Here is a 25156-nt window from a genome sequence, read left to right on the forward strand (position 1 = left end):
CGATACCTAGCTTTTTTCTTTGACTTTATTGCTTTATCTTGTTTGATAGACTTGCTTCATATCTCAATGGTGCTATGTATCCATCAAAATGTTTATGCAGCTTTCGAGATACTGATACTCCTTTTTTTTTTTTAAAAAAAAAAGAGACAATAGTGTGGATTAACATGATTCAGTCCAAATCCACTACAATCATACTTTTGGTCTCTGTCGCGTCCAACGCAGGAGCGGTAATGTCATTCCTGAATCTGGGACTTGTATCCCAACGCCTTTGATACCCGATATCCAGAATTGACGCCACAATCCTTCCAGTAAAATCAGATCAAACCCAAATGCATAAACCAAAGGATACAGTCCCAAAATATCGAATCAATCCGAGATTATAAAATAGGCCCTCGACCAGCCGAGAGCTCCCCAACACCGGCAAAACACATCAAACATAGCTACTCGTAGACATCATATCTCATAGACAGCACAGCGCCTCTTCACCGAACTCGCGGATCACACTACCCTCTTCCCGAATCAATCCACCAAGCCAATGCTTCGCAGTCTCAAAATCCTTAGCGCCGAACTTGACAAGTACGAAGCCAGCGCGCACACGCGCTGCGGTCCACGTAACATCACCCTTATTGCTAATCGAGGGCTCAGGCACCGACGACGGCGCATGATCCGACCAATTGCGACCGCCAATACGAGGCTGCGACTGGAACTGATTCAGCATGAACGAACCGAGCGCCTCGAACACCGGTCCGGAGAGGATAAGCGTGCCAACGACGCCGTGCGGGCGCGTGCGCTCCGCGATGATATTCAGCGGAGTCAGGCCGGCCGGCGCCTGCGGCGGCATATCGGCTGGTTTCGCGAGGGCGGTGTTTTTGTCGTGGGTTGTGTTTTTGACTTTGTCTTTGACACCTTCGATTTCGACTTCATTGGATACGGAAGTTGCGTCCAGGTCACCGGATTCATCGTCGAGGATTACCGAGTCGCGGAGGAGGAGTCGACGGTTTCCTTTGTCGTCTTCGGCCCAGACTTCGTTGCGGCCGCGCCAGAAGTGGAAGTTCCAGTCCTCACCGCGCGAGGTGCGGCCTTGCGTTACCCAGTCCAGGACGCAGACGCTGCTACGGTCGTTTTCTTTTGCGGTGGCATCTACGGTGAAGGTTTGGAGTTGGGCGTAGCGACTGTGTTTGAAGGGAACGGAGGGGTCTGGGAGGTAGCAGAGGGCTGCTTGGCGGCCGATGTTGACGTCAAGGGTTTGCTGGCTCATGTCGGAGATGTGGACGTTTGCGGGCATTTGATCGCGGTGACCTTTGATTACGTTTGGAGCTGTGCCAGTGTTGTTTGGGGTTGTTTTGAAGATCTTGGTGCTGCCTTGTGGTGTCGTTACCACCATTCGTGTCCTGGGTTCAAGCGTGATGGATACTTCGATGTGATCACCTGGCAGGAGCCCGCCGCCGTAGGTGAGAAGGTAGAGGTGGACGGGATTGGAGGGGCGGGTGTCTGAATGGGCGGAGGAATCTGGGGATGGGACAAAGCCACCGGTGCGTGGCACCAGCTTCAATGGGTATTTGTAGGTGAGGGTTGTAAGGGTCGGATTGTTTGGTGGGAGGAGAGAGAGGACGACTTTGCCCTGCCCTGGCTTCGCAATGGAAGACTGAAAGGGCGAGGGAATTGGCATTGTTGGTTGTCGCATGGTGGATATGATGTGTTTGACAAAGTCGAAGAAAGCTAAGTGTGAGAAGAAAGTCTTATATTATAAGCAAAGCCAAGCTATCGGATGTTGGTTGGTATATGAAATGGGAAAATGACGATTCCTTAGTCATAGGAATCCACCCAAGCGGGGGATATTCCCCCCAAGTCTTGGCTCTCTTGACTCCGGAGCATAATAGGAGACAAAATAATTACGGAGTAGAAAAAGGAAGAATTGAGGTTTCTATGACAAAGAGGTATGTCCGTATTGGCGATAGACCTGAAGGGTTACCTCTTGGCAATGCACTATGTCATTTGATCTGCACGACTTAGTTAATTATAGTCTGGCAGGCAATAGGGGATCATGGGACACTGCATAGATCAGTAGTAAGACTATACCATAGAAAGACTATCCCTCGAACGAGTTGGGAAGTTTGACGTAATTCTGCAGACAATTGTTGATATCCACCTAGTCGAATAGGAACATGTGGGTTTGCCTATTTTCCTCCAATAGTTCCCCTATATAGTTTTGTAGCCGGACTACGCAATCTGGTATGCAGGCTTTAAAGAAACTATGCCAATCATTCTGGTCGTAGAGGTCAAAAAGAGAATACCTGGCCGGAGATGGCCTCGTGCGACTGTTTGGCGTACAATGGGTGAGTGCTCTTAGGATTACAATTCTGCTGGGATCGAACTTGTTCCAAAACGTCGTACACAAGCTTGGAAAAGAAGCCGAAAGACGTCTGATGATCAGACGTTCATCTCCCTGATCAATGAAAACTCCGAGGTGAGTTTACTCATGAATTTTGATCTAAACTGTTTCTCAACTTGGGAACTAGTGGACCGAGCGTGATATCACCAGGACACAAGATTATAGCATAGTACTTGGCGCTCTCGTACGTTTTCAGCGGATAGCTGTGACTATACCGACGCACTCGAAGCAATATTCGAAGTACATTCATGCTTGAAGATCCAATTCCACAACACATCGACGTACGATCGTGGAATACCAGTTTGCGTTGCGGTGTATTTATGTTTCTTCATTATATTCAAAGCCAGAGCGTGGCTCTTTTGTTTGTTTATAAGGTATTACAATATTACCGAGGCTTTCACAGAACGTATTCTTCTAAAATGCATAATTCTAATGCTCCTCCATGGCTGTAGTTCTTTGTACTTGTTAACTATAATACCTGATCTACAAAAAAAGGGAAATCATATATGATTACATAATACAACCTCAGGCCTTAAGGCACGGTGTCGCGTCTCCCCCCACGCTGAGACCCGGACCGTTTTCTGCCCAAGTGCTTCCGTTTGATTGATCTTGTCTCAACACGGTCAGAGCGCGTGTCGCGAATATTCCACGCCTCAAATTGCACACTTCCTTCATATCCCCCCGAACTTTTTATTTGCTTGGTCGTACCAGACCCGCGCGTTGCACGAGCGCGTTCCCGACCTGAACGGCAGCGACATCTGCCAACTCTGTTGAAAGCCATTGATCTGGTTAGCAGACCTGTTTATCTGATCGCATATCCATATAATACAGCCATCCAACACCATGGATATCGACAACCCAACTCTATCAAGCCCCGGTGGCCCGTCGTCGACCCCCGCAGAAGACCGACGCAAATCCGGTCGACAAACGCGACGGCCCGAAGTATTCTCGCAGACAGCACACTCTGCCGAAGAACACGCTGCCGGTGGAAAGCGCAAGCGAGGGGAGGCGCGTGAGGACGGCGATGAGGACGCGTCCGAGTCCGACAGTGATGATGCCGCCGATGACGAGACCGATGAGGAGGAATTGAAAGAAAAGCGACGCGCTGCACGTCGAGCCGGTGCTAAGAAAACCAAATCAAAACCCAAGACCAAGGGATCGCACGCTTCGAAGAAACCCAAGGTTGCAAGTAACGGATTAGGGAGACAGCTCGCCTTCCGACCAGCCACCAATGGCCGATTGCCCGCTGCTCGTCCCCGGAAACCGAAAGTACGACCTAGTCTTGCGGCGGGTGAACGCGGATTGTTCGGTGAGTGATAACTTTCTTTACATTGTATATTTTACACTGTGGCTAATGTCAGAACTAGCCGAGGTCTTCGGGAAAGGCAGCAATGCCGATACAGTGGCCGCCCAGTGGTTGTCTCAATATCAGCGTAACAATGGACAGGCCATGTGTGACCTCGTCAATTTCATCTTACGATGCACAGGTACTGATCTCGAGATTGACATAAATGAAGTGGAAGACATCGACAATGCCCCAGGCCGAATCGGAGACTTGCAGAACCTTTACCAAGCAGAAGGCATCACCGAGTACCCTATCATCTCCAAAGCGAAGAAGTTTAGAGCGTTCTCAGTCCTCCTCGAAGAGTTCACTGTCGCACTGATCCAGACTTTCCATGCCTCCTCTATCCTGTACACCGATGATACCCTTCTCGAAAACATTCAGATCTGGATCTCTTCCATGTCAACATCAAAATGCCGACCATTCCGGCATACGGCGACCTTGATCTCCCTCGCAATCATGAACGCTTTATGTGATATTGCGCGTGAGGTGACGACGAGCGTCTCTACCTCCAGAAAACAACTCGAAAGTGAGAAGAAAAAGAAGACGGTAAACAAGGGTCGCGTGGAAGCAATTAAAACCGCCGTGTCAGAGGGCGAACAGAAGGTGGAGCGACTCGACGAGTTCCTGCAGGATGGTTTCGATACCGTATTTGTCCATCGCTACCGGGACATTGATGGCCAGATCCGTGCCGAATGTCTGACAGCTCTAGGCGGATGGATTCGCACATACCGAGAGATCTTCTTTGAGGGCCAGTATTTGCGATACCTGGGGTGGACTCTTGCCGACGTCATTGCGCAGACCAGACTTGTTGCCTTGACTGAGCTCTTGAGCCTTTATGAGAACCGAGACAACCTTGCCGGTTTGCATTCATTCACTGAGCGCTTCCGGCAACGAATTGTGGAGATTGCTGTGCAAGATGCTGATGTTTCGGTGCGGATGGCTGCGATTGAGTTGCTTAACCACCTTCGTGAAGGGGGCTTACTTGAGCCAAATGATATTGATGTCGTCGGGCGACTGGTATTTGATTTGGACCCTCGTGTTCGGAAAACAGCTGGACGCTTCTTTGTTGCCAACGTTCAAGATGCATACGAGTCAATCACCGAGGAAGTGGGAGAGGAGATCGCCGAATTGCTGGCTGACGATGATGAAGACGACTACGAATCGCCTAAGCACTCATGGATCAGGTTTAAATGCCTCACCGAGCTGTTCCAGGCCTACGATGCACAACAAGCTGAGCAGCAATCAGAGCCAATGTCTCGTGACACACTGATGGGAGTGGCTGTAGAGTCACGTTTTGCTCTCGCAATTGAGGCTATCTACCCCCACTTTGAAGAGCTTTCTCAATGGCCATCGCTGGCTGGTTATCTGCTTTATGACCACTCTCAAATCACCGATATGCCATCTGAAGATGATACTGCAGGAGTTGTAAAGAACATGTACAAAATGCAAGAAGGACAAGAATCTATCCTTCTGGAGGTTCTCTGTGCTGCGGTCAAGCTCCGTGTTCTCGACATCGCCAAGCCTGATATCGACAAGCGCGGGCGCAAGACCAAGGCTCTGGCAGCCAAGATTTCCGAGCTCCAAGAGGAAATTTCTCACAATCTTGCTCAGATCATCCCTGGGCTTCTCAATAAGTTCGGGTCTACACCGGAAGCTGCTTCTGCCGTTCTGCGACTGGAACATCTTGTGGACCTGAACACAATCCAGGATCTCCAAAAAGACGCTACGGCTTATACCTCGTTGCTCAATGACATCAACAAGCAATTCCTGACTCATTCGGATCAAGATGTTCTGGCCGAAGCTAGTGTGGCTTTCTTGCATGCCAAAAGCTCCGAGGAGATGCGAGAGGCGCTAGAGGGCAAGGTCCAAGAGCTATGGGATGATATGGTGGAGGCACTGGCTGCCTTGTCTCGGAAGAAGGACGTCCAGGAAGGTGGCTCAATATCTGATCCCACTCTCACCAACCTGAGCAACACTGTCTCTCGAATTTCGAACCTCGCCGGTATCACAGACTGTGCCTCCATTCTCGAAACTGTCCCTAACTCACGATCGAAATCCAAGAAGGATCACACTGAAGCCCCATTCAACACCCTCATTCATCTTGCCGAACGTGGTCTGCGCAGCGAAGATGACGATGAAGATACCGCCAAGGCAGAGAACGAGCTGGTATCAAGCAGTATCCGGTCGTTGCTTTTCTATTTCATGTGGAAGGTGCAGGCACTGTCCACAGCTTTGAATGATGGAAAAGCTTCCTTCAGCACATCCTACTTCGAAGCACTGACAAAGAGCCGTGAAACCTTCGCCTCAACACTCGTCAACATCATGGAAACGCGCCCCGGGCTGGACGACCTCCGCTTCATAGCAACTACAACATACCTAGACCTGCAAACGCTCTTCAGCACGCTCCGCAACATCGGCCAAGGCAACGGAAACGACGAAGATGTCCTGTTCCAAACGCAAGGTTTAATCCATGAAATCGGACCCGACACCCAAGCCCTCATCACCAAGATCCACGGCATAGCCGAGCGGACCTGTGCAAAGAAATCAGGACTCAACCTTGAGCCCGCAGACGACGACGCCCCAGCCTCAGAAGACGAGCTCGACTCCGAAGACGAAGCCAGCGACTCTGAAGACGAAGCAGTCACCAACGAGCGCCTCCGTAGCAGCATCGTTGCCGAACAGCGCCTCTGCGAGCTGACAGGCAAGCTCGTCCTCGCCATCATCGCCCGTATCATCGACGCCTCCGGCTCCAAGCGCGGTGCCCTGAAGAAGCGTCTCCTCCGCAATAAGACCGCCCTCGGCCACAACTACCGAGAGGTTCTGTCTTATCTGGAAGAACGTAAGCCTCGCAGTGCCCCTCGCGCCAAGGGGAAACAGCCTGCCAAGGCTGCTGATTCTCCTGCTAAGGGCTTTAAATCTACTGAGCATATTGATGATGACGATGAGCATGATCAGCCTGAGCCTATTGAGGAAGACGAGGATGAGGATCTGCGTGCGCGCGGACTTGTGGAGGAGGATATCGATCATGAGAATGGGGACGAGGACGAGGAACTTACTCCTGCACCTGAATCTGATGAGGATGAGGTGATGGGCGACTGATCTAGTTTATCTTATTTGACGTTAACGTGTGCCTGAACAAAATACTCTCTTTGCCGTTTCACTGCCTGTTTCCTTCTTTTCTTGTTCCTTTTTTTTCCTCTGCTTTTTTTTCGCTCTTTTATGGATTATGGCTTGAATTAACTGTATCTTTCTTCTTTGCTCTCGTTTGCGTGGATATGGTCCTCCTCTTTTCCAACCTGTATATCTTATACACTGTTCTTAATCCTTGCTTTGCTGTTACTTCGCTGGTTTGATTGAAATCTATTCCCCTCTGGTCTTTGATGTAATTTTTGAAATGTTGATTTGGAATTGTAGTATAGTATGTAGGACATAAAGTGCATGTAGACTTCCATTGCAGGTTTGATTGCATTTCCTCTTTTGCTGCCTTAAGGCTTCCTTATAGCTAGTATCTTAACATCAAAATGTTGCAAGTCCCATTCAATTCATGCCCAGTTCAAAGAAAGAGAATACAGATACAATTTTTCTAGGGAAGATAGGAATAATACTGGCAAACAACTACAGAAGAAAAGATTGATCAAGTGAAATTTGGCATTTTTCCTGGCGAACTTCAAAGTGTACCACGAGACAATAACATTTTCAGGGGCATGACTTGAGCAGATTATGAGCGGTGTATGAGCAAAATGTGCCATCACGCCCTGTTGCCAGCGAGCGACGAAGTTCCCGCGCAGGAGACCAATGCCCCGCCAAGGAACACCATAGTCAGGGGACATTAACGTAACTGGAGAGAGAAAACCGATCCTGCAAACAAATGCGCCTGTGTATGAGGATGCTAAAAGGGTGGGGGAGGGGATACATGATGGTGAATCTTGTTTATCGTGAAATCAAAAAAAAAAGAAGAAGGGGGGGGGAAGTGAAATTCGTGACAAGAGAAGATGAGGGAATCAAATGAGCACCAGAAACTGTTTAGACGCAACACCAGCCCGAGAAGTAGCTTGGTCGAAGCGCACGAGGCGTCGAGGCTGTGTGGGCGCAACCTGGCTTCTCGATAGCCAGTGATGCCCCCGCCCATGCGAGGATACGCTGGGCGCAGCTTCGACGTTTGGTTTTGAGAAAAATCGGAAGAAGATACAGGGAGGGGGATAGGGCATGGAAAAAAGACAAGTCTTTACATATCCATGGTATCACCGCCGTTGCCGAAGTTGAAGCCACCGGGTTGCTGCTGGCCAGTGCCGAGTGCGAATCCAGTCTGGGTCTGTTGGGGAGCAAGCTCCTCGATGTCACCACCAGCCTCGTCCTCGTCAGAGAAGTACTTCTCAATGATGTTGTAGGCCTTCATGTAGATCTCCTCGTTGGCGTTGTTCTGGCAATCGTGGATCTTCTCCATGCCACCGGCCTCTTCGATGAAGAGAGCGTAGCGGTTGACACGAGCCTCACCGGGCTGGCCAGACTCCTTGTCCATGTCTCCGACCTTGAGGATGTTCTCAAGGCCATCGAGAGCAACCTGGATAATCTTGTTGTCAGGGCAGGCCAGGAGATCACACAGGGGCTTGATGCACCCTTGCGAAACAAGGTAGCGGATCTGATCGGGCTTCTGGAGACCACCGGAAGTGGCGTTGGAAATAGCCCAGCAAGCCTCCTTGCGAGTCTTGAAGTCACCGTTGGCAAGCAAGTTGATAAGGGGAGCAATGATGCCAGCGTCGATGACCGCCTGGATCTGGCTGGAGTTGCCAGCAGTGACGTTGGAGATAGTCCAGCAAGCTTCCTTGCGGATACCATCCTTAGTGGAGCTCAGGAGGGAGAGCAGAGCAGGAAGAGAGCCACAGTTGATGATCACCTGGGTCTGGACGTCGTCACCAGTGACAATGTTACCCACGGAGCGGAGGGCGGGGGTCTGGACAGAGGTAGAAGCGTGCATGAGGAGCTCCACCAGGCGACGGGGGATACCGGCCTCAATGACGGCCTGGATCTTGTCGTTGGCGCCATCGGACAAATAAGAGATAGCCCAGCAAGCGTCAATCAGGACCTCGTCGTCCAGCATGTAGATGAGCTTGGCAAGGACGGGAAGGGCAGGGGCGATAGTGTTCCAATCAGGCTGGGGAGTCTTGCCACGGCAGAAGTTGCTGAGAGTCCAGGTAGCGTTGCGGAGCATGCTCAGCTTGCGGCCATCGTTGATGAGGTTAAGAAGCGGGCGCAGGGCACCGGCGCCCAGAACGAAGTCACGGCAGTGGGGGCTGTCACCGGCAATGTTTCCGAGGGCCCACACGGCCTGTTCACGGACATCGGGCTCAGGGCTGCTAAGCAACTCGACGAAGATGGGGACGGCACCGGCTTCAATGACGACCTGGGTCTGCTGGGCGGAACCGGAGGCAATGTTGGTCAAAGCCCAGGCAGACTCAAACTGAACCAGGGTGTGAGGCGAGCGGAGGAACTCGACGAAACGGGCAACGACACCGGTCTCGATAACACGCTCGATAGGGGGGTTGCGCTCCTTGGAAAGCAATTTGCGGAACTTAGTGGTGGCCTGAATCTGCTCCTCAACCTGGTCGGAGAAAACTCCCTTCACCATCTGGGGAAGCTCGACGTTGAGCTAAATAATCCATTATATTAGCTTGGTTTCATGTAATTTTTTTTTATTGCAGTGGGGCGCGGGCTCAGAGATCCGATTTGGAGGGGCTTCGTGGGCCATGGCAACAGGGCGGTGAAAAAAAATTCCTTGTTGATGATCGCATCATAAAAACAAAGAAATCTCAAAAGACCCCCAGAGGGTGGCAACCACACCATGAGCCCGTAGAAATCCAAATAGGATATAGAATGAAACAAATTCAAAAGGATCAAAGAAAATTTCCAAGACCTACCTCACTCTCAATAGCACTGGCCTCATCATCACTCTCGGTGGCGGCTGCCATGCCACCAACTCCGATTCTACCATCCTGAGTTTGGATACCACGTCGCTTGGCCAAGTTCTCATCACGCTTGGCCTTGCGAATCTCGACCTGCTGTTCTTCACGACGGCGGCGGAGCTCATCGGGCTTGAACTGGTTCTTGGCCTTGAACTGCGTGCGGCGGTGTTCGGGAATATAGCGTTCCGCCATGATGAAGATGGAAAGAAGAAGACTAAGCGCGCCGGTTTTGTGTAGGTGATGTTGAGTGGGCGCGCTGGGGGGATGGAAGGAGAGTAGGAAGAAGGAAGAGGATCTGATGTGGGGGGAAGAAGACTTCTGTGGGAGGGGAAACGATACTATCACGTGATTACTCATTTTATTTACATCAACGGATTTGGCAAGCTCTTCCTCTTATGCTTTTGGAAGTTCTTCTTCTTTGGATGTTTATTCATAGCAATCACTCTATTATGCCTTGTTGAAAAAAAAAAACCTGCATGTTTTACTGGTTTGTGTTATTTCGGGAGCTTGCAGGACGTCTAACTGAAGCTCTTCTCAAAACAAGACATGGCTGGTGATCTACTGGATATTACCACTGCTCGTTATTCACAAGGGAATTGCAATGTCCTAGGAGTGGTGGTTGACACTTTACCACTTTTTCGGACCAGAGGCTCGTCGGCATGCGTTACATTCACCATCAAAGACTCTGATTTTGATGCACCAACCTGGCGAGGTGGTCTTAAAGTCAAATATTTCAATGATAATGAGAGCCATCTTCCCGATGTCAAGCTCAAAGATGTTGTACTACTACGAAACATCCAGGTGAGTGGATTTACATGAATGCTGCAGCATGGTAAGCTGATACCATTCAGGTGACATTTTACCAGAACAAACCAACAGCGGTTATTTCTCAGCACTCCACTGTGCCATGGGTTATTTTCCGACCAGAGCCAAGTTTGACCTCCAGCCCGTTCATCACTAGTGGTCCTATCCCTTTCGAGCCGACTTTGAAGGAAAAGGACCAGGCACAATCACTCCTGGATCGCGTATCTACCGAAGGAATCATTGTGCAACAATCCACGTCGTGCAATGTACCCGTCTCTCGGCAGCCTTCTCACGTTCAAGCCCCTCAGCCAGCCTCTCATCCAGTTCCAAAATTTGGAGGATTACCGTATATCCCTATTCACTCTGCAAAGGCTGGCAAATTGTGTCAGTTACTTGGCCAAGTTGTGACCCTCAATACTTATGACAGCCAGAAATGTCTGCTATACTTGACTGATTTTACTGAGAATGAGGAGCTTGTCAACTACAAGAAACCCGGGGGCGAAGATGATGAATCAGGTCCTGAGGGCGACCGATTTAATTATATACACAAATCACCGACCTGGCCAGGCCCATGGGGCAAATTGACCATTGAAGTGACTTTATGGGAACCGCATGCTACCTATGCCCGGGAACACCTCAAGGCAGGTGACGTCGCTTTATTGACCTATGTCCGTATTAAGGAATGCCGTCGTGGCTTGGAAGCTGCTGTTCATGAAGACAGACAGTACCCGGAGAAGATCCATGTCCGGAAGGTGAATGGTGGCACTGATGAGCGTGTACAAGAATTGATGAACCGCCGGACAGAATATTGGAAGATCCACGGTGAACCCAAGACAGACACCAAAAAGGCCAAAAAAAAGAACAAGAAAGCCGAGCAGAAAAAGGAGGCCCGGAAAGAAGAAGGCCAACTGACCATGCCAGCAGCATCACGAATCAAGTTGAATCCACATGGTGAGTTATTAATTTCCCTAAGAGAAGCATATTAGCTGATGAATATATAGTGAAAACCAAAAATTACACAGTGCCCAATGTCCCTCTCGAGAAGATTTTATTGGCAGAAACCCATCTTAACAATGCCCCAGGGGGCGTTGTCTACCAACTTCCCTTTCAAAACGTCACCTATCACTCTCAAGTCCGAGTGGTCGACTTCTTTCCCCCAAGGATAGAAGACTTTGCAGTTCAAACCAATCTCGAGTCTCAATTTGGCTGGGAATGGCGATTTTGCCTGCTTGTGGAGGGGGTTGAGCCCAAACCTTCCAAACAACTAGCCCGAGAAGTGATGAAGCTCTATGTGTCTGGTCAAGACGGTGATTTTCTTCTTGATGATAATGCATTCAATCTCCGTGACTACCCATCGAGATTAGAAGCAATGAAAGAGAAGCTCTTCCTCCTATGGGGCAATCTCGAGGAGGAAAAGTCGAACGCCATGGCTTCTGGTCAACAAAGTTGGGGACCAGTGAAGTCGCGCCCATTTGAGTGCTGCATCAAGGAATATGGCGTTCGGTGCACCCATGGCAAAGACCCCAATGTCATGGATATTGACGGCGGTGAGGTGTGCGCCTACCCTGATTGTTTTGGATGGGAGAGACGCTTTGCCATGTTCGGCACGACTATCCATACATAAATTGTACGATTCCCAAGACTTGTAATATTATCAATTCAAATACCCACTAAATATATCTTGTATGGATTGATCCTTTATACTAATACAATTTAAAACTTCGAATCAATAGATAGATAGTTGAGTCTGTTGCGCCTGGAACCGTCTTTTTCACCCGCATGGAAGGAAAAAAAACAACGTTGAATTCTCAATGACTGTATAGCAAGCCTGCTCTCATGCACCGTCCATAACTCCCGAATGATCGAAATTTTGATAATGTCATGGGTGCTTCCCTTGAACTTTTTCCCCGTGAAATCTCAAACCCGGTCATGCCGAACTCGATAGACAATATTTTAGGACCTTGTAAGTGCAAAAGGTTCAGATCACAGGTGAGCATAAGATTGCGAGAGATGGCCACTCAAATTTTTGTAACCTTGACAATGTTCGTGTCAATACCATGCGCCACGGGCTCAAAGCGGCAGCTGTCGCCTCGGAAGCAAGTCTTTTTACCAGGCTCGCTCTGAGGGCAACGATGACCATAGATACACTCAACGTCATCACATTCTAGACCAAAGCGACAGGGCGTCATGCGGGCAATGGCAGACAGAATGTGCAGGTCTTGGCGGGACAATTTGCGATCATGGTCATGATAGCAATTCTCTTCATTAGGGCATTCACCGAGCAAGAAATGATAGTTGCAAAGCTTGAGCTTCTTCAGTTTGTTAAGGTCATCGCGGGGAATGCTCTTGAAGTCGAGCCGATCAACCCGCTGGCCATACTTATTCCGTTCCACCGTCTTTGGGGGGGTTGTACCAGGCATCTTGGACCGAACAACCTGGAAATCAGAAGACTCGGGTTTATTTGTCACTGGGGCCAATGGGGCGCCCAAATTTGACACACTGGTACTGGTAGATGTTCGTGACAGAGGAGCAGGCGTTTGGAATTGCTGGGTTGGCGAAGGTGTGAGCAAAGTCCGCGAAGGGATTGCGCTTTTCCAGGGAGCAGCCCAAGACGGTGCACCCGCTGCACTCGGTGCACTCAATGTAACTGGAGCAATCTTTGTGGTGCGGAAAACATCTGGGAACTGGGTGATTCGATAGTCCTGCTCTCGGAAATAATCAAATTCTTTCTCAAGCGGAAGACCCTCAACTAGCGAGACTCGGCCCTTATAATTCGCACCAGAAATGAGTTCTGTCAATGACCGAGCATATTCTTCATTGGAGGGACAGCCTAGGAAGAGTTGGTGGCAATGGCAGTTGTATAAGTAAAGCTTGAATGCCTCTGGAATGGAGCGAATCAGCAACGGGTTCTGTCATGTCAGCTCGTACCACATACCCTTGATTTTATCATGCGCTTTGCTTTGGCCAGTTCCAACGTCCACAATTTCGAAGAATGATGCGCTCTCATTGAATCCACGAATAAATTCACTGATGGTGGAGGCCTCTAGGGCGATTCCACCCCGGATGTAAGTCTCCATAAGTCCCTTCACATTAAGATAGATCTTTGTCATTATCTTCGGCTCAGTGATCGTGGAAAGAATTGTTGAAACATAGCTCTGGAGAGATTTCCAGAGCTGCTTGGCTGCATTGCGTCCACCCTGTTCTCCTAGTTGCAGAAATTCGTCCTTGAATATAATCCCTTCGCCGTCTAAAAGTAACACGACGAATGGTTCGCGGTCCTAGAGGGAGAAAAAAAGTGAATGTTAGCCTGAGCTTAGACAGCATGTCCACAGCTGTGCTCACCATCATTTTCTTGACAACTGATATCTGGTCCATCAGCTCCATTTCATGCACCTGAACCTCACGATTGAACCGGGTTTCGCGTTCATGGTCGAGTTTCTCTTGTTGAAAGGAATTTTCTAGGGCGGTAACACGTTGAAGGAGTTCCTATAATGAGTCTGGTTAGAATGAATCAGGACCAAGGGAGGAATGGTTGGTACCTCAATGAAGTCATTCTTCTGCTGGTCCAGAGCACTTAGCTGGCGATAGCGCTCTAAATAAGCTTGGGTCGCCATTTTTGTAGATTGAGTTATCGTTGCAGATCTGAAAAAAGTGGAAATTGCGAAGAGGATGAATGCGACAGAAGATAAGGAAGAAAGAAAGGAAGGGAGAGAAGCAAGTTTCAAGTCTGATCACAGCGAACTGGGAAATTCCGGTTGGCAAGCGCTTGCAGGAGGTGACAATCTACCAAGCGCGTAAAGTGTTGGAACTAGTGTGATCACCAGTGAATCAGCACCTCACTTCATTAAATTAATTGATATAAGGAGAGATTTTATAGTCGTCGTCTTTGCTTCAAATAAAAAAAAATCTATCTAAGACCGCGGGTGCTATCTGGCTGAGTCAGCTCCCCGGTTTTGCATACGTGGAGCCAAATATTCCCCTGCTCCTCGTCTTGACCTCGATTTCTCCACGTTTCTTATTTCCCTTTTCTCTTTTTTTTTCTTCCTTCCGGCTTCAAGATGACTCGCTTTGGTTTCCTCTCTCTGGCTCTACTCTCTCTCCAGGCCTTCGTTGGCACCGGCTTTGCTGCTGTATGTTTTTCGTGATTTGGATCTGGGACCACGTCGCGTGACTCAATTGACTAATTATTCGGTTTTGAACTTGTAGGATGCTGAGAATGCTGAAGCAGAGGTTCCCGCTCTGGCTGTCTCAGCCCTGGCGTCTTTCCCTGCTTCCGAGATCTTCGGTATCAAGCTTGTCAACGGTCACCCTACCCAGGCGCTGATCGCCATCTCCAACGATGAGCCGAACCCTATCACGGTGAACTTTGTTGGCGGCAGCCTTCGCAACCCCGATGATCAGACCCAAGTTGTCCGTAACTTGACTGCCACTCGTTACGCTATTGAGGTTCCCGCTGGCGCGAAGGAGACAATCAGCTACAGCTTCGCCACCGAGATGCACCCCCAGGATCTTCAGATGACTCTTTCTGCCATCATTTCGGACAGCGAGGGCCGTTTGGTTCCTGTGATTGCCCACAATGGCACCGTTAGCATCGTGGAGGCGGATACCAGCATCTTTGACCCTCAAATGTAGGACCCACCCACCCCCCCCCCCCCCCCCCCCTTTACCTTAGTCGTGTGAGGTCAATGGGACTAACAATTGATATCAGTATCTTCCTCTACTTCTTCCTGCTGGCTTGTGTCTCTGGCACTGGTTACTTCGTCTACACCGTTTGGGTTGCTCCTTACTTCCCCCAGAAGCGCAAGTCCGGAAAGACCAGCGAGAAGCGCACCCAGGGTGGCGCAAAGCGCGTTGAGACCCCTGTTACTGAGGAGCCTTCCAGCGGCGCTGCAGTTTCTTCCGCCAGTGCCTACAACGCTGATTGGATTCCCTCCCACCACATCAACCGCCCCGAGGCCCGAAAGGTCAAGGGCCGCTCTAAGGCCCGTGCGTAAATGCACACACGACAGCCATATCGCGGATGGAGGAAATAGACACTTCTGTTCGATGTATACCATTGTCGGAGTTTTTGTCTAGTGTGAGGGCAGCCATGGGTATGTGCTGGAAATGCACTAGCCCCTACTGCTTGTCGCAGGAGACATGTATATCTACCAGATAGAAGATTTTGGCCCAGTTTAGCTCCCATGGACGCCAAACAGGATCACTTTTGGAAAGTTCAATCCAATATATACCATGCTGTGCCTGTTTTGGCAGTACTGGTATATCTTCTCAAGCACACCGATAGCTCACAGTTTCTTCCATTCTTTAAACTCCTGCTCCAGATGTTGCTTCAATTCCGCAAACCGATTCCCAAACCTCTTACCACAGCGCCAGCAAGTAAAATCTCGCTTTAGATACCCCTCTTTCGTCGGATTCCGTCGCACATCATCTTCCGCCAGTGGGAAGTCCTCGATTGGCACGAAGAATGGTGTCGAAAAGCTATTGTAGTGTTTCCGGTGCTTTAAGCGCTCGCTATACCTATCCACTGATAACACATGGACGTGCAAATGGTTCATGGATGGTACAGCATGCACCCCGACCATGATCTCCTGTTCCCAATCCCGACCCTGCGGTAGCTTGTCCGGAGGCGGATCAGCGCTAAGCGCTGCCTGTCTCGCCTGCTCCCGTGCAGAGTCCTTCCCATATTTGCGTCGCAGTTCCCCCGCTGCCAACTTGCGGAGTGTTCGGGTTTCGGCCTTCACTTTTGCTAGGAACTCGGCGTCCTCGAACGCATCAAATGGATGCACGCGCGTTTTGGTCTGATCGCGGGGGAGAAGGAGCAGGTGTAACGATGACTTTGGGAACATATCGTGGATCGCCACGAATTCATCATTATGGTAGACTACGACATCGGGAGGGTATGTCTCAGGCTTTGCGATGTAGGCGCCTAGTCCGTCGCGAACACCAAATGCAGTCTTGCCCTTGGCCGCGTTGCGATCAGACGGGTTTTTAGTCGCGTGTTTGGGTTGCTTGCTTTTGGGGGCCAGGAGTTCGGTAACTGTCAATGGATATATTAGTCAAGTAGTTTTCAGTGACAATACTCTGGGTATCTTTACAGGCGTTTCTCTTTTCCGATGTCCCAGTTTGCTCCTTTGGCTCGCCCTTGCTCGGACTGGAGTGCTCTCCGGACATGATTGTTGGTGCAGACGTTTGGCTCTTGGTCACACAGTAGATATTAGGTGTAGCATTGCCTTGATGCAACAAAATCCAAGTCTCACATCAGTGGGCCAAGTAAAAGTACAGCACATGCGCCCTGTTGGGAGTTAAGTCTCCCATGGTCGCTGCACTCCTCCGTATGCTCCCCGCAATCCCAAAGTGGTTTAGTGCGGGTCGATCCTTTGCCTGAGGCTCCAAAAAGTTATCTTTTGCGCAAAACACTCACCACACACAAAATGCCACCTAAGAAGAAAGGCGATGGCAAGGGTGGCCCCAAGCCGGGTACGAAACAAGCCAAAGCTGTTGCGGAGAAAGCTAGCGAAGTAAAGAAACAAGTGCCGGAGGAGCCCAAGAAACCGTCCGTGAAGGATGTTATTGGTGGCGCATCATGGACAGGCAAGCTACCAGTCAATATGTTGGCGGAGCATTGTCAGAAGCAAAAATGGGAGAAGCCTGAGTACAGCATGGTAATCAAATCCCTCCGTGGCTACAAACACATACCAACCCAAATGCTGACGGATTGCGCCAATTGCAGATTAAAACCGCCGATGGCTTTGTGTCGTCCGTATCGATGAAAAAGATAGATCCCAAGACCAAGGAATTGATTGTGATCCCACCAATTAGGCTCCCTGCCTCCCATAAACAACTTGCCGGGCAGCCAACTGCTCTCGAAGCGCGCCATTTCGGTGCAGCATTTGCCCTGTTCCGAGTATGCAATATGCGCAATATTCATATGATGATGCCTCCAACATACAAGAAATTGTGGAAGGAGGACTTTGCAGAAATCAAAGCAGCGGAGACTCGAGAAGGCAAGGGCTGGATGTACGAGGCAGATCCATTCTTAGCCAAGCAAGAAAGAGAGAGCGCGGCTGCCGACTTAGCAAAGAAGCGAGCAGATCGCGAAAAGGCCCAGGCAAAGGAGAAGGCCTCAAATGCGGAATTAGGGCTAGGAAACGGGGATGCCAGGAGTAAACGTATCTGGTCTCAAGCACCTAAGGTGGATATGGGCACACGGATTCGACGAGATATCGAAGGCCTTTTGCGGCAGCATACAGTTTGGAACCCATATGGCGTGAAGATCCCGGAAAACCAAAGAAAAACCATTGCGGACGAATTCACCGGTCTAGGGTTCCGTCGCAGCCATGTGGACGAAGCCACGGCGGAATGCAAAGACCGCGAAGAAGTATTGGAGTGGCTTCTCATTTATGTTCCGGATGATGACCTCCCACGGTGGTCTCTACCGGAAGGATATTCAGCTGGAGTCAGTCTTGGTTCTGGTGATCTTGCTCGTGAGGCCAAAGTCAAACGGCTAGCATCTGTAGGCTATCCAGCCGACATGTGCTCGCAAATCTTGGACAGCAAGAATGGCGACGAATTGGCAGCTGCTGAGCAATTGCAAGGCACTTTAGTCCATGGAACTCATTTTTCGGTCCCATCAGAGGCCGACGAAGACGAAGAGGCTTGGGCGGAAGAGGCGACTACGCTGGAAGCAATCTTTGGAGAACGTTACCACCGCATATCAGCCAAGGTCTGCGAGATCAATAGTGAGGCATCGGAAATCCCACCAAACACAATTTTCCGCTTCCAGAAGCCCTCCGCCCATTATCCAACCACGCCTCCTGTTATATCAATCCAGGCCAAGGGTGTCCCAGCTTATATACGTCTTAGTGCGATCCGTCGGGCAGTGCAGTATGCCGAGGAGAACTTTGCGGGTGAATCTATGATTTTCAACATTATGGATTGGCTAGAGGTCAACCTGCCGAGCATCATGGAGAACCCGGGCAAGTTACGAGAGATTTCCGCTGTGACCGCTTCATCAGCAGCTGAAACCCACGAAATTCCTGTGCGTTCGGCTCGCAAGAATCGCAGAGGTATTGATTGGAAGGTCGACTCGCCACGAAGCTTGGCTATCCGAGATGCTTGGGAGGCCAAGCAAGATACTGCGCCGCAGATCGAGATGAACCGGAAAAGAAAGGCCCTTCCTGCATGGAATATCCAACATGAAATCATGCATGCTGTCAACTCAAACCAAGTGACTATCATCTCAGGCGAGACTGGTAGTGGTAAAAGTACACAATCCGTACAGTTTGTGCTGGACGACATGATCCAGCGAGGACTTGGAGGTGCTGCTAACATCATCTGCACGCAACCACGACGAATTTCGGCCCTGGGTCTTGCCGACAGAGTCAGCGATGAGCGGTGTGCAGTAGTCGGCGATGAAGTCGGATACGTAATCCGAGGCGAGTCGAAAGCCAAGCCCGGTTCCACAAAGATTACTTTCGTGACTACTGGTGTCTTGCTACGTCGTATCCAGTCGGGTGGCGATGCGGATGGCAATGTCGCAAGCTCCCTCGCAGACGTATCGCACGTGGTGGTTGACGAGGTCCACGAGCGAAGTCTGGATACAGACTTTTTGTTGGCGCTGCTGAGGGATGTTCTAAATTACCGTAAGGACCTGAAAGTCATTCTCATGAGTGCCACCCTTGATGCTGGCATCTTTATGAGATACTTTGGCAGCCAGAGATCTGTTGGACTGGTGAACATTCCAGGCCGAACATTCCCTGTCGAAGACTACTATTTGGATGACGTTATCCGGTATACATCATTTGCGCCAGAACTTACCGAGGGCTATGAAGATGAGGAAGAAGCCCCTCGGGGTGAAGAAACACTTGGAAAAGCCCTGCGGAGCTTAGGAATGGGAATCAATTACGATTTGATCGCAGCAACTGTCGAATACATCGATGCTCAGCTAGGAAACCAGCCAGGAGGCATCTTAATTTTCCTCCCTGGTACTTTAGAGATTGACCGCTGTCTGAACGCGATCAAGAGGATTCCCAACATGCATCCCCTGCCGTTACACGCCTCCTTACTCTCAGCCGAGCAACGACGAGTATTCCAGAGTGCGCCAAGAGGAAAACGAAAGGTTATTGCTGCTACAAACGTCGCAGAAACCTCAATCACAATCGAGGATGTTGTTGCTGTCATTGACACCGGTCGAGTCAAGGAAACGAGCTACGACCCCAAGGACAACATGGTCCGTCTCCAAGAAGTATGGGCATCACAGGCCGCCTGCAAACAGCGTCGCGGCCGAGCAGGTCGTGTCCGCGCGGGTATCTGCTATAAGCTATACACCCGCAAAGCCGAATCAAACATGGCCCCACGACCAGATCCAGAAATTCGCCGCGTTCCCCTAGAGCAGCTGTGCTTATCCGTCAAATCCATGAAAGGCATCGATGACGTCGCCTCCTTCCTAGCCAACACCATCACCCCACCGGAGAGCATAGCCGTTGAAGGTGCACTGAACTTCCTGCATCGCGTCGGCGCTCTAGACCACGACAGACTCACAGCCCTAGGCCGCTACCTCTCCATGATCCCCGCAGACCTCCGCTGCGCCAAGCTCATGATCTACGGCTCCATATTTGGCTGTATGGAACCCTGCCTCACAATCGCAGCCATTCTAACACTCAAGAGCCCCTTCGTCTCGCCACGCGATAAGCGCGACGAAGCAAACGCCGCCAAAGCAAGCTTCTCCCGTCAAGGCGACGGCGATCTTCTCACCGACCTCTCAGCGTACCAGGCCTGGTCTGAGCGATCCCGCTCTCAAGGCGGTTATTGGGGCACTCAGTCATGGTGTGCCGACAACTTCCTCTCCCACCAGACGCTGCGAGATATCTCCTCCAACCGTGCGCAGTTCATTACCTCTCTGAAAGACGCAGGTATCCTACCAGTCCAGTATTCCGATTCGTCAGCTTCGGCTTCGGCCTGGAACCGCAACGCAGCCAATCGCAACTTGATCCGCGCCCTTGTTGCTGGAGCCTTCCAGCCGCAGGTCGCGCAGATCTCGTTCCCGGATAAGAAGTTCGCCAGCTCGGTTACTGGTACCGTCGAGGTGGACCCGGATGCTCGCACTATCAAGTACTTCAATCAGGAGAACGGCCGTGTCTTTATTCATCCCAGCTCCATCCTCTTCTCTTCCGCTGGCTACCCCAGTGCCGCGGCGTATCTCAGCTACTTTACCAAGATGGCTACCAGCAAGGTCTTCATCCGCGATCTCACCCGTCAGTTACTTCCCTTCTATCCTTCGAGGTATCACTTTCTAACTTTCTTTTTTTTAACTTGCAGCTTTCAACGCATACTCCCTACTTCTCTTCTGCGGCTCTATAGAACTCGACACTGTGGGTCGTGGACTAGTTGTAGACGGCTGGCTCCGTCTACGCGGCTGGGCCCGGATCGGCGTGCTTGTTTCGCGGCTTCGCACCATGTTGGATGAAGCCCTTACGGAGCGGTTTGATAATCCTGCGGTGGTATCCGATGGCAGCACTCTTGGTGATAGAGTGATTGAGGCTGTCAAAAAGTTGATTGAGTTCAATGGGCTTGATCAGTGATCTAACATAAGCAGGTTTGGGGTTGAATATATCTTCGCATATATGATCTTAGATGGGGGAAACAATCGAAATGATTTACGAGAGACAGTTAAAAAGACGTCGAAATGTTATCCTACATAGAACATGCCTAATATCATCTTGAGCACAGATCAGATCATTCAAGCCCTACGTCGTCAAGGATAGAGGCAGTATAGGCGGCCGACTATGTAGTCTTGTAAAGTATACAGTGACTGGATGCACTATAGGACAATCTCCCTCCACAGGTAGTAGGGACATATGACCAGATTTGGCTTCATTGGCGATTACATCAATCTTTTTTCAATCGTCAGTAACTTCACTGCGCTTTCAACCGAAAGACAACGCCAAGGTCTTTCAAGTTTGACAGTACTAACAAAATATAGTGTTTCAAGTATTTCATTCGAAAGACATACTTTTCAAACAAGACGAAGAGAAAAGTTCCAGGATGCATACCAGACAACTGGAAGTGGTTACCTAGGTAGGCCTAAGGGTTGAAGTTATAGAAATATGACGTCATATTTGACTACTAGTACAACTTTTAGAACATACAAAGGGCGGCACGGCAGCCAGTCATGTGACTTATGTAGATAGAGAGTGTATCAACGGGTACCCAGCTACCAGCCCAGAAAAACAAAAAAACAAAAAAGCAGTTCGAACGCCGGCGAGAAAGAGATCATCGTCAACGCCTTCCGATCATTTAATCGCATGTCCGGAAAATGGTGGCGTCAAGTCATCTCGTCGTCAGCCCAGTAGAGCTGGGAAGAAATCAGAAGCCAGAAAGAGAAACAGATGGCAAAAGGAAGGTGAAGAAGAAGACTGGAATCAAGCGCAAACGCCATGCATAAAAAGAACCGATTCGCCGGTTCACTCCGAAAGAGAAAGAACAAAAAGACGCCCATGTTTGACCGAAAGAAAAAACGAGAAATAAGTTTAGAGATCGTGGATGGTGGTGAGAACCATTTTGCATGGTATCTACAAACCACCGGGGTATTAATTTGAGACAGGGGATTAGTAGTTTGCGTAGCCTTCCCAGCGTTCTGGGTCATTGAGAGCAGAAGGCTTGGGCAAAGCGAAGTCCGTGGCAAGCTCGGCTTCAACAAACATCGCAGCACGCTTAAAACGCCGATCCGAATACTTTTCAAAGATAGCGGCGTGGTGACGACGGGGGTTCTCACAGCATTCCATCAGTGTGGTCAGGACCGGAATCAGCTGGGAATAAAGGTAACCACTGTAAAAGGCATGTGCCGGTGTCTATTGCTGAATGTTAGCAATGTTATAATAGAGTAAATGGAGTGGAAAGCATACCCAGTGGCCCTTGTTCAGCAGCATACGAGACAGGCAATGTGCCCCGGCAGCAATAAAGCTGGGGGGAGTGCAGACAAAGCGCTCATCCATAATAGCCAGCTCAAGGAAGTACTTGGCAACAGTACGAGTTTCCAAGTCATATTCATCAGCCTTGCTGATGCGGCGAAGGAAACTCATTGGGCCAGGCCATCCAAGATCGAAGTCGAGGATGGTAAGCATGAACCGTTCTGCCTTCAGAATCTCGTCCACAGAATATCCACTGTCAACCATGTAAACTATTTCTTGCACAGACGGAGCTGTAATTTCCTCGAACTTTGCAGCAATGAAGATCGCGGTGGCACCAACAAGCTGCAATTTGCCCATGGAGACGACCTTGTAGGACAAGAATCGGTCGATGTAGTTGACTGTGAGGAACAGGGTTTCAGGCAGCAAGTTGAAGCGTTGGTGAACTTGAACGAGCCAGTCCATTAGGACCGAGCGCATCGACCACTGGAGTTCGCTCTGACGGGCCATGTAATCAGGGACCGGAAGCATCTCGATCTAGAGGCTTGGTTAGCTCAAAATGATATAAGACATTGGAAGAGCAAAACATACCTCTTTCTTTCTTAAATGAAGGAAAATCTCATCGTTATACTCCGCGACCATGGTTGTGTCTAACAGCTCTTCTTCGATGTCTTCTGGTGTCTGCTCACTTTCGACAATGTCTTTCGCCCGGAACATCTCACGAGTGGTTACATTGCTCATGCATGGATAAATGACGGCAGTGGCTCCGTCGGTGGTATCCCCACGAGAGGAGTAGATGGGCGCAACATGATACTCCGTATCATCCCCGTCCCATTCCTCGGGCTCTGATACCGCCGACACAGGTTCCTTGACATGTGCGGGCTCTTTGAGATCTTCGATCTCGGACACGGTGGCATCAGACTCGACGAGGCTGACACTATCCACGTTCAGCCCATTTGAAGGCTCTACCTCAACATTATTAGAGTTTCGCCCTTTCTCCATTCCCTTGTAGCTGGCCTTAACTTCCGTGTCTGTAGTGGTTTCCTTGGATGCGTCTTTTTCGGGGACGGTGTGCAGTTGTTGGTCTTTGAATACGGTGTTGTTTCGCTTCGATTTGTACGCCAGTTGAGCTTTACCGGCGGGGTTCATTGGCTTTGTTGTGGCAACGCTTTCAACAATGCTCCTGGTTCCTGACATGGTCATGCGGCGCTGAGCTGGCTGGGACAGTCCAGGAGCCTTGACCTCAGCCAGGGCAGGCTTTCCACCAACGGCGGAGTCATCCCGACTACCCCGGCTCATATCCTTGGTGTTGCTGACATCAACAAATGCACGTCGACCAGCATTGTTCTGGGCCATCATACCCAGAGCAGGGCTTGACTTGTTCCGTTGATGGATGACCTTATGGTTCTTGTTGTGGAGGGACGGCGGTGGCACATTCTCATCCCCAACAGCTCGGAAACGCTGTGGCTATAGTCTCAGTTAGCATCAGTTTCAATTTTGGTCAATGACGAAGCAACCCTAGAACAAGGGTGGGCAGATACATGATGCGATATCGAACGCGGCGACGTTTTACGCGATCGACGCGTAGGAATAGAGAAACCGGGTAAATCAAAACATCAAATCAGAATGACTCACCTTTGCATCCATTGCGACGAACAATGAAGTATCCAGACTTGGTGTCGAGTCTACCTTGAAGTTGGTAGAGAAGTGTGTTGTTTACTTTTTGCTGAGTTGGGGGTACGGAGTTGCCCTGTGTGATTGGCTGACCCAGGCAAAATAAACAGTCGCTAGGACCCGCTCAGTCGCAACTTCCAGATTTGTCCTCGTCACTTGAACGTTACTAAGACCTTAACGAGAATGATTACCTAGGTAACCCTGAAGATCTGGGTGCACCGAAATGAATGAATGAGAGCGAAAGCGACAGTTACCACAACGAAGGGAGGTTGTGTTGTCCCTTGTTCCTAAAGATGTGCCTTGTTGACAATGTACGCTATTCCTAAATCGGAAGCTACGGTCGCGCACACCTTCCCGCTGCGCACACTGCTACTATTTTTTGGATTATATGTACAATAGTATATAGACATGTGTAAAGGAGACAGAGTATGAACTTATTTGAGCAGGATTTCCTGTTGCTTCAGTCAAAGGGTTGGGATATGGCTATCAAACAGCATGGGCCTCTAACTAGCTTCTGGCTTTGTTCGGTTTTTTCAAGAGGTGCGGTTTTGTATATTGCTCGGTTCTTGTAGTTACTATATGTAAATTAGAAAGCCCTGGAGTGTTCTTTCCCTACTGTGTACATGCAACTTCCGAGGTCAAACTGACATCAACCAAGGTTCCAGAGCTGGAACTTCCCGAAGTCGGGACTCGGAGGTTAAGCTTAGATATTTGCTATGTTTGTATTTAGTTTGCATTGTTTGTTAATTTACTGACGTCATTAAGCTTATCGGCGCGTCTCCTTCGACGTCCATCGAACATCGTTTTTGTTTAAATAACATCTCAAATCAAATGAAAGAATGTAAAAACTTATCTACAAGTATATTCAATTATAGCACATACGCTCCGATAAGATTATCTCAAAAGTATCTATATTTGCGAGTTCAATCGCCCTTTTATGCCATGATCTAGATCTAACGCGCTATCTACACGAGACCACGTGAGAGCCACACCGCCGTCACAAGAGGTGGGACACCCGGAATCAAGCGGTTCCTGTTTGGCAGCTTTGTGATCAACCGAAACCCACTCCTATCAT

The 25156-nt window shown here is 49.7% G+C and overlaps 9 protein-coding genes across 9 annotated transcripts; 4 read left to right on the forward strand and 5 right to left on the reverse strand.

Annotated features, from left to right (window-relative positions):
- Positions 1-460: 460 nt before the first annotated feature.
- Positions 461-1684, reverse strand: N7447_009899 (urease accessory protein UreD; the record flags this gene model as incomplete). Its single annotated transcript, XM_057234161.1, has 1 exon — positions 461-1684. The coding sequence occupies one exon, from the start codon at positions 1682-1684 to the stop codon at positions 461-463; it is 1224 nt and encodes a 407-aa protein (XP_057081445.1).
- Positions 1685-3235: 1551 nt separating this feature from the next.
- N7447_009900 (cohesin subunit IRR1) lies at positions 3236-6836 on the forward strand (the record flags this gene model as incomplete). The annotated part of the gene is made up of 2 exons (XM_057234162.1): positions 3236-3701; positions 3760-6836. The coding sequence occupies 2 exons, from the start codon at positions 3236-3238 to the stop codon at positions 6834-6836; spliced, it is 3543 nt and encodes a 1180-aa protein (XP_057081446.1).
- A 1126-nt stretch (positions 6837-7962) lies between these two features.
- On the reverse strand, positions 7963-9923 carry N7447_009901 (karyopherin alpha; the record flags this gene model as incomplete). The annotated part of the gene is made up of 2 exons (XM_057234163.1): positions 9653-9923; positions 7963-9384 (listed from the first exon to the last, which is right to left on the reverse strand). Exons 1-2 carry the CDS (start codon positions 9887-9889, stop codon positions 7963-7965), a joined length of 1659 nt encoding a protein of 552 aa, XP_057081447.1. The 5' UTR covers positions 9890-9923.
- A 320-nt stretch (positions 9924-10243) lies between these two features.
- N7447_009902 (uncharacterized protein) lies at positions 10244-12125 on the forward strand (the record flags this gene model as incomplete). The annotated part of the gene is made up of 3 exons (XM_057234164.1): positions 10244-10498; positions 10549-11452; positions 11503-12125. 3 exons carry the CDS (start codon positions 10244-10246, stop codon positions 12123-12125), a joined length of 1782 nt encoding a protein of 593 aa, XP_057081448.1.
- Positions 12126-12519: 394 nt separating this feature from the next.
- Positions 12520-14115, reverse strand: N7447_009903 (CCCH zinc finger protein; the record flags this gene model as incomplete). Its single annotated transcript, XM_057234165.1, has 4 exons — positions 12520-13382; positions 13437-13779; positions 13844-13987; positions 14041-14115. The coding sequence occupies 4 exons, from the start codon at positions 14113-14115 to the stop codon at positions 12520-12522; spliced, it is 1425 nt and encodes a 474-aa protein (XP_057081449.1).
- A 444-nt stretch (positions 14116-14559) lies between these two features.
- On the forward strand, positions 14560-15495 carry N7447_009904 (putative translocon-associated protein, alpha subunit; the record flags this gene model as incomplete). The annotated part of the gene is made up of 3 exons (XM_057234166.1): positions 14560-14631; positions 14708-15129; positions 15210-15495. 3 exons carry the CDS (start codon positions 14560-14562, stop codon positions 15493-15495), a joined length of 780 nt encoding a protein of 259 aa, XP_057081450.1.
- A 291-nt stretch (positions 15496-15786) lies between these two features.
- N7447_009905 (DNA 5'-adenosine monophosphate hydrolase) lies at positions 15787-16672 on the reverse strand (the record flags this gene model as incomplete). The annotated part of the gene is made up of 2 exons (XM_057234167.1): positions 15787-16538; positions 16597-16672. 2 exons carry the CDS (start codon positions 16670-16672, stop codon positions 15787-15789), a joined length of 828 nt encoding a protein of 275 aa, XP_057081451.1.
- A 260-nt stretch (positions 16673-16932) lies between these two features.
- Positions 16933-21081, forward strand: N7447_009906 (RNA helicase; the record flags this gene model as incomplete). Its single annotated transcript, XM_057234168.1, has 3 exons — positions 16933-17163; positions 17232-20754; positions 20819-21081. 3 exons carry the CDS (start codon positions 16933-16935, stop codon positions 21079-21081), a joined length of 4017 nt encoding a protein of 1338 aa, XP_057081452.1.
- Positions 21082-22107: 1026 nt separating this feature from the next.
- Positions 22108-24054, reverse strand: N7447_009907 (cyclin family protein; the record flags this gene model as incomplete). Its single annotated transcript, XM_057234169.1, has 4 exons — positions 22108-22350; positions 22405-22944; positions 22999-23874; positions 24043-24054. 4 exons carry the CDS (start codon positions 24052-24054, stop codon positions 22108-22110), a joined length of 1671 nt encoding a protein of 556 aa, XP_057081453.1.
- Positions 24055-25156: the final 1102 nt, after the last annotated feature.

Source organism: Penicillium robsamsonii (assembly GCF_028829455.1).
Source record: "Penicillium robsamsonii strain IBT 29466 chromosome Unknown utg000006l_segment0_segment0, whole genome shotgun sequence".
Taxonomy (NCBI): domain Eukaryota; kingdom Fungi; phylum Ascomycota; class Eurotiomycetes; order Eurotiales; family Aspergillaceae; genus Penicillium; species Penicillium robsamsonii.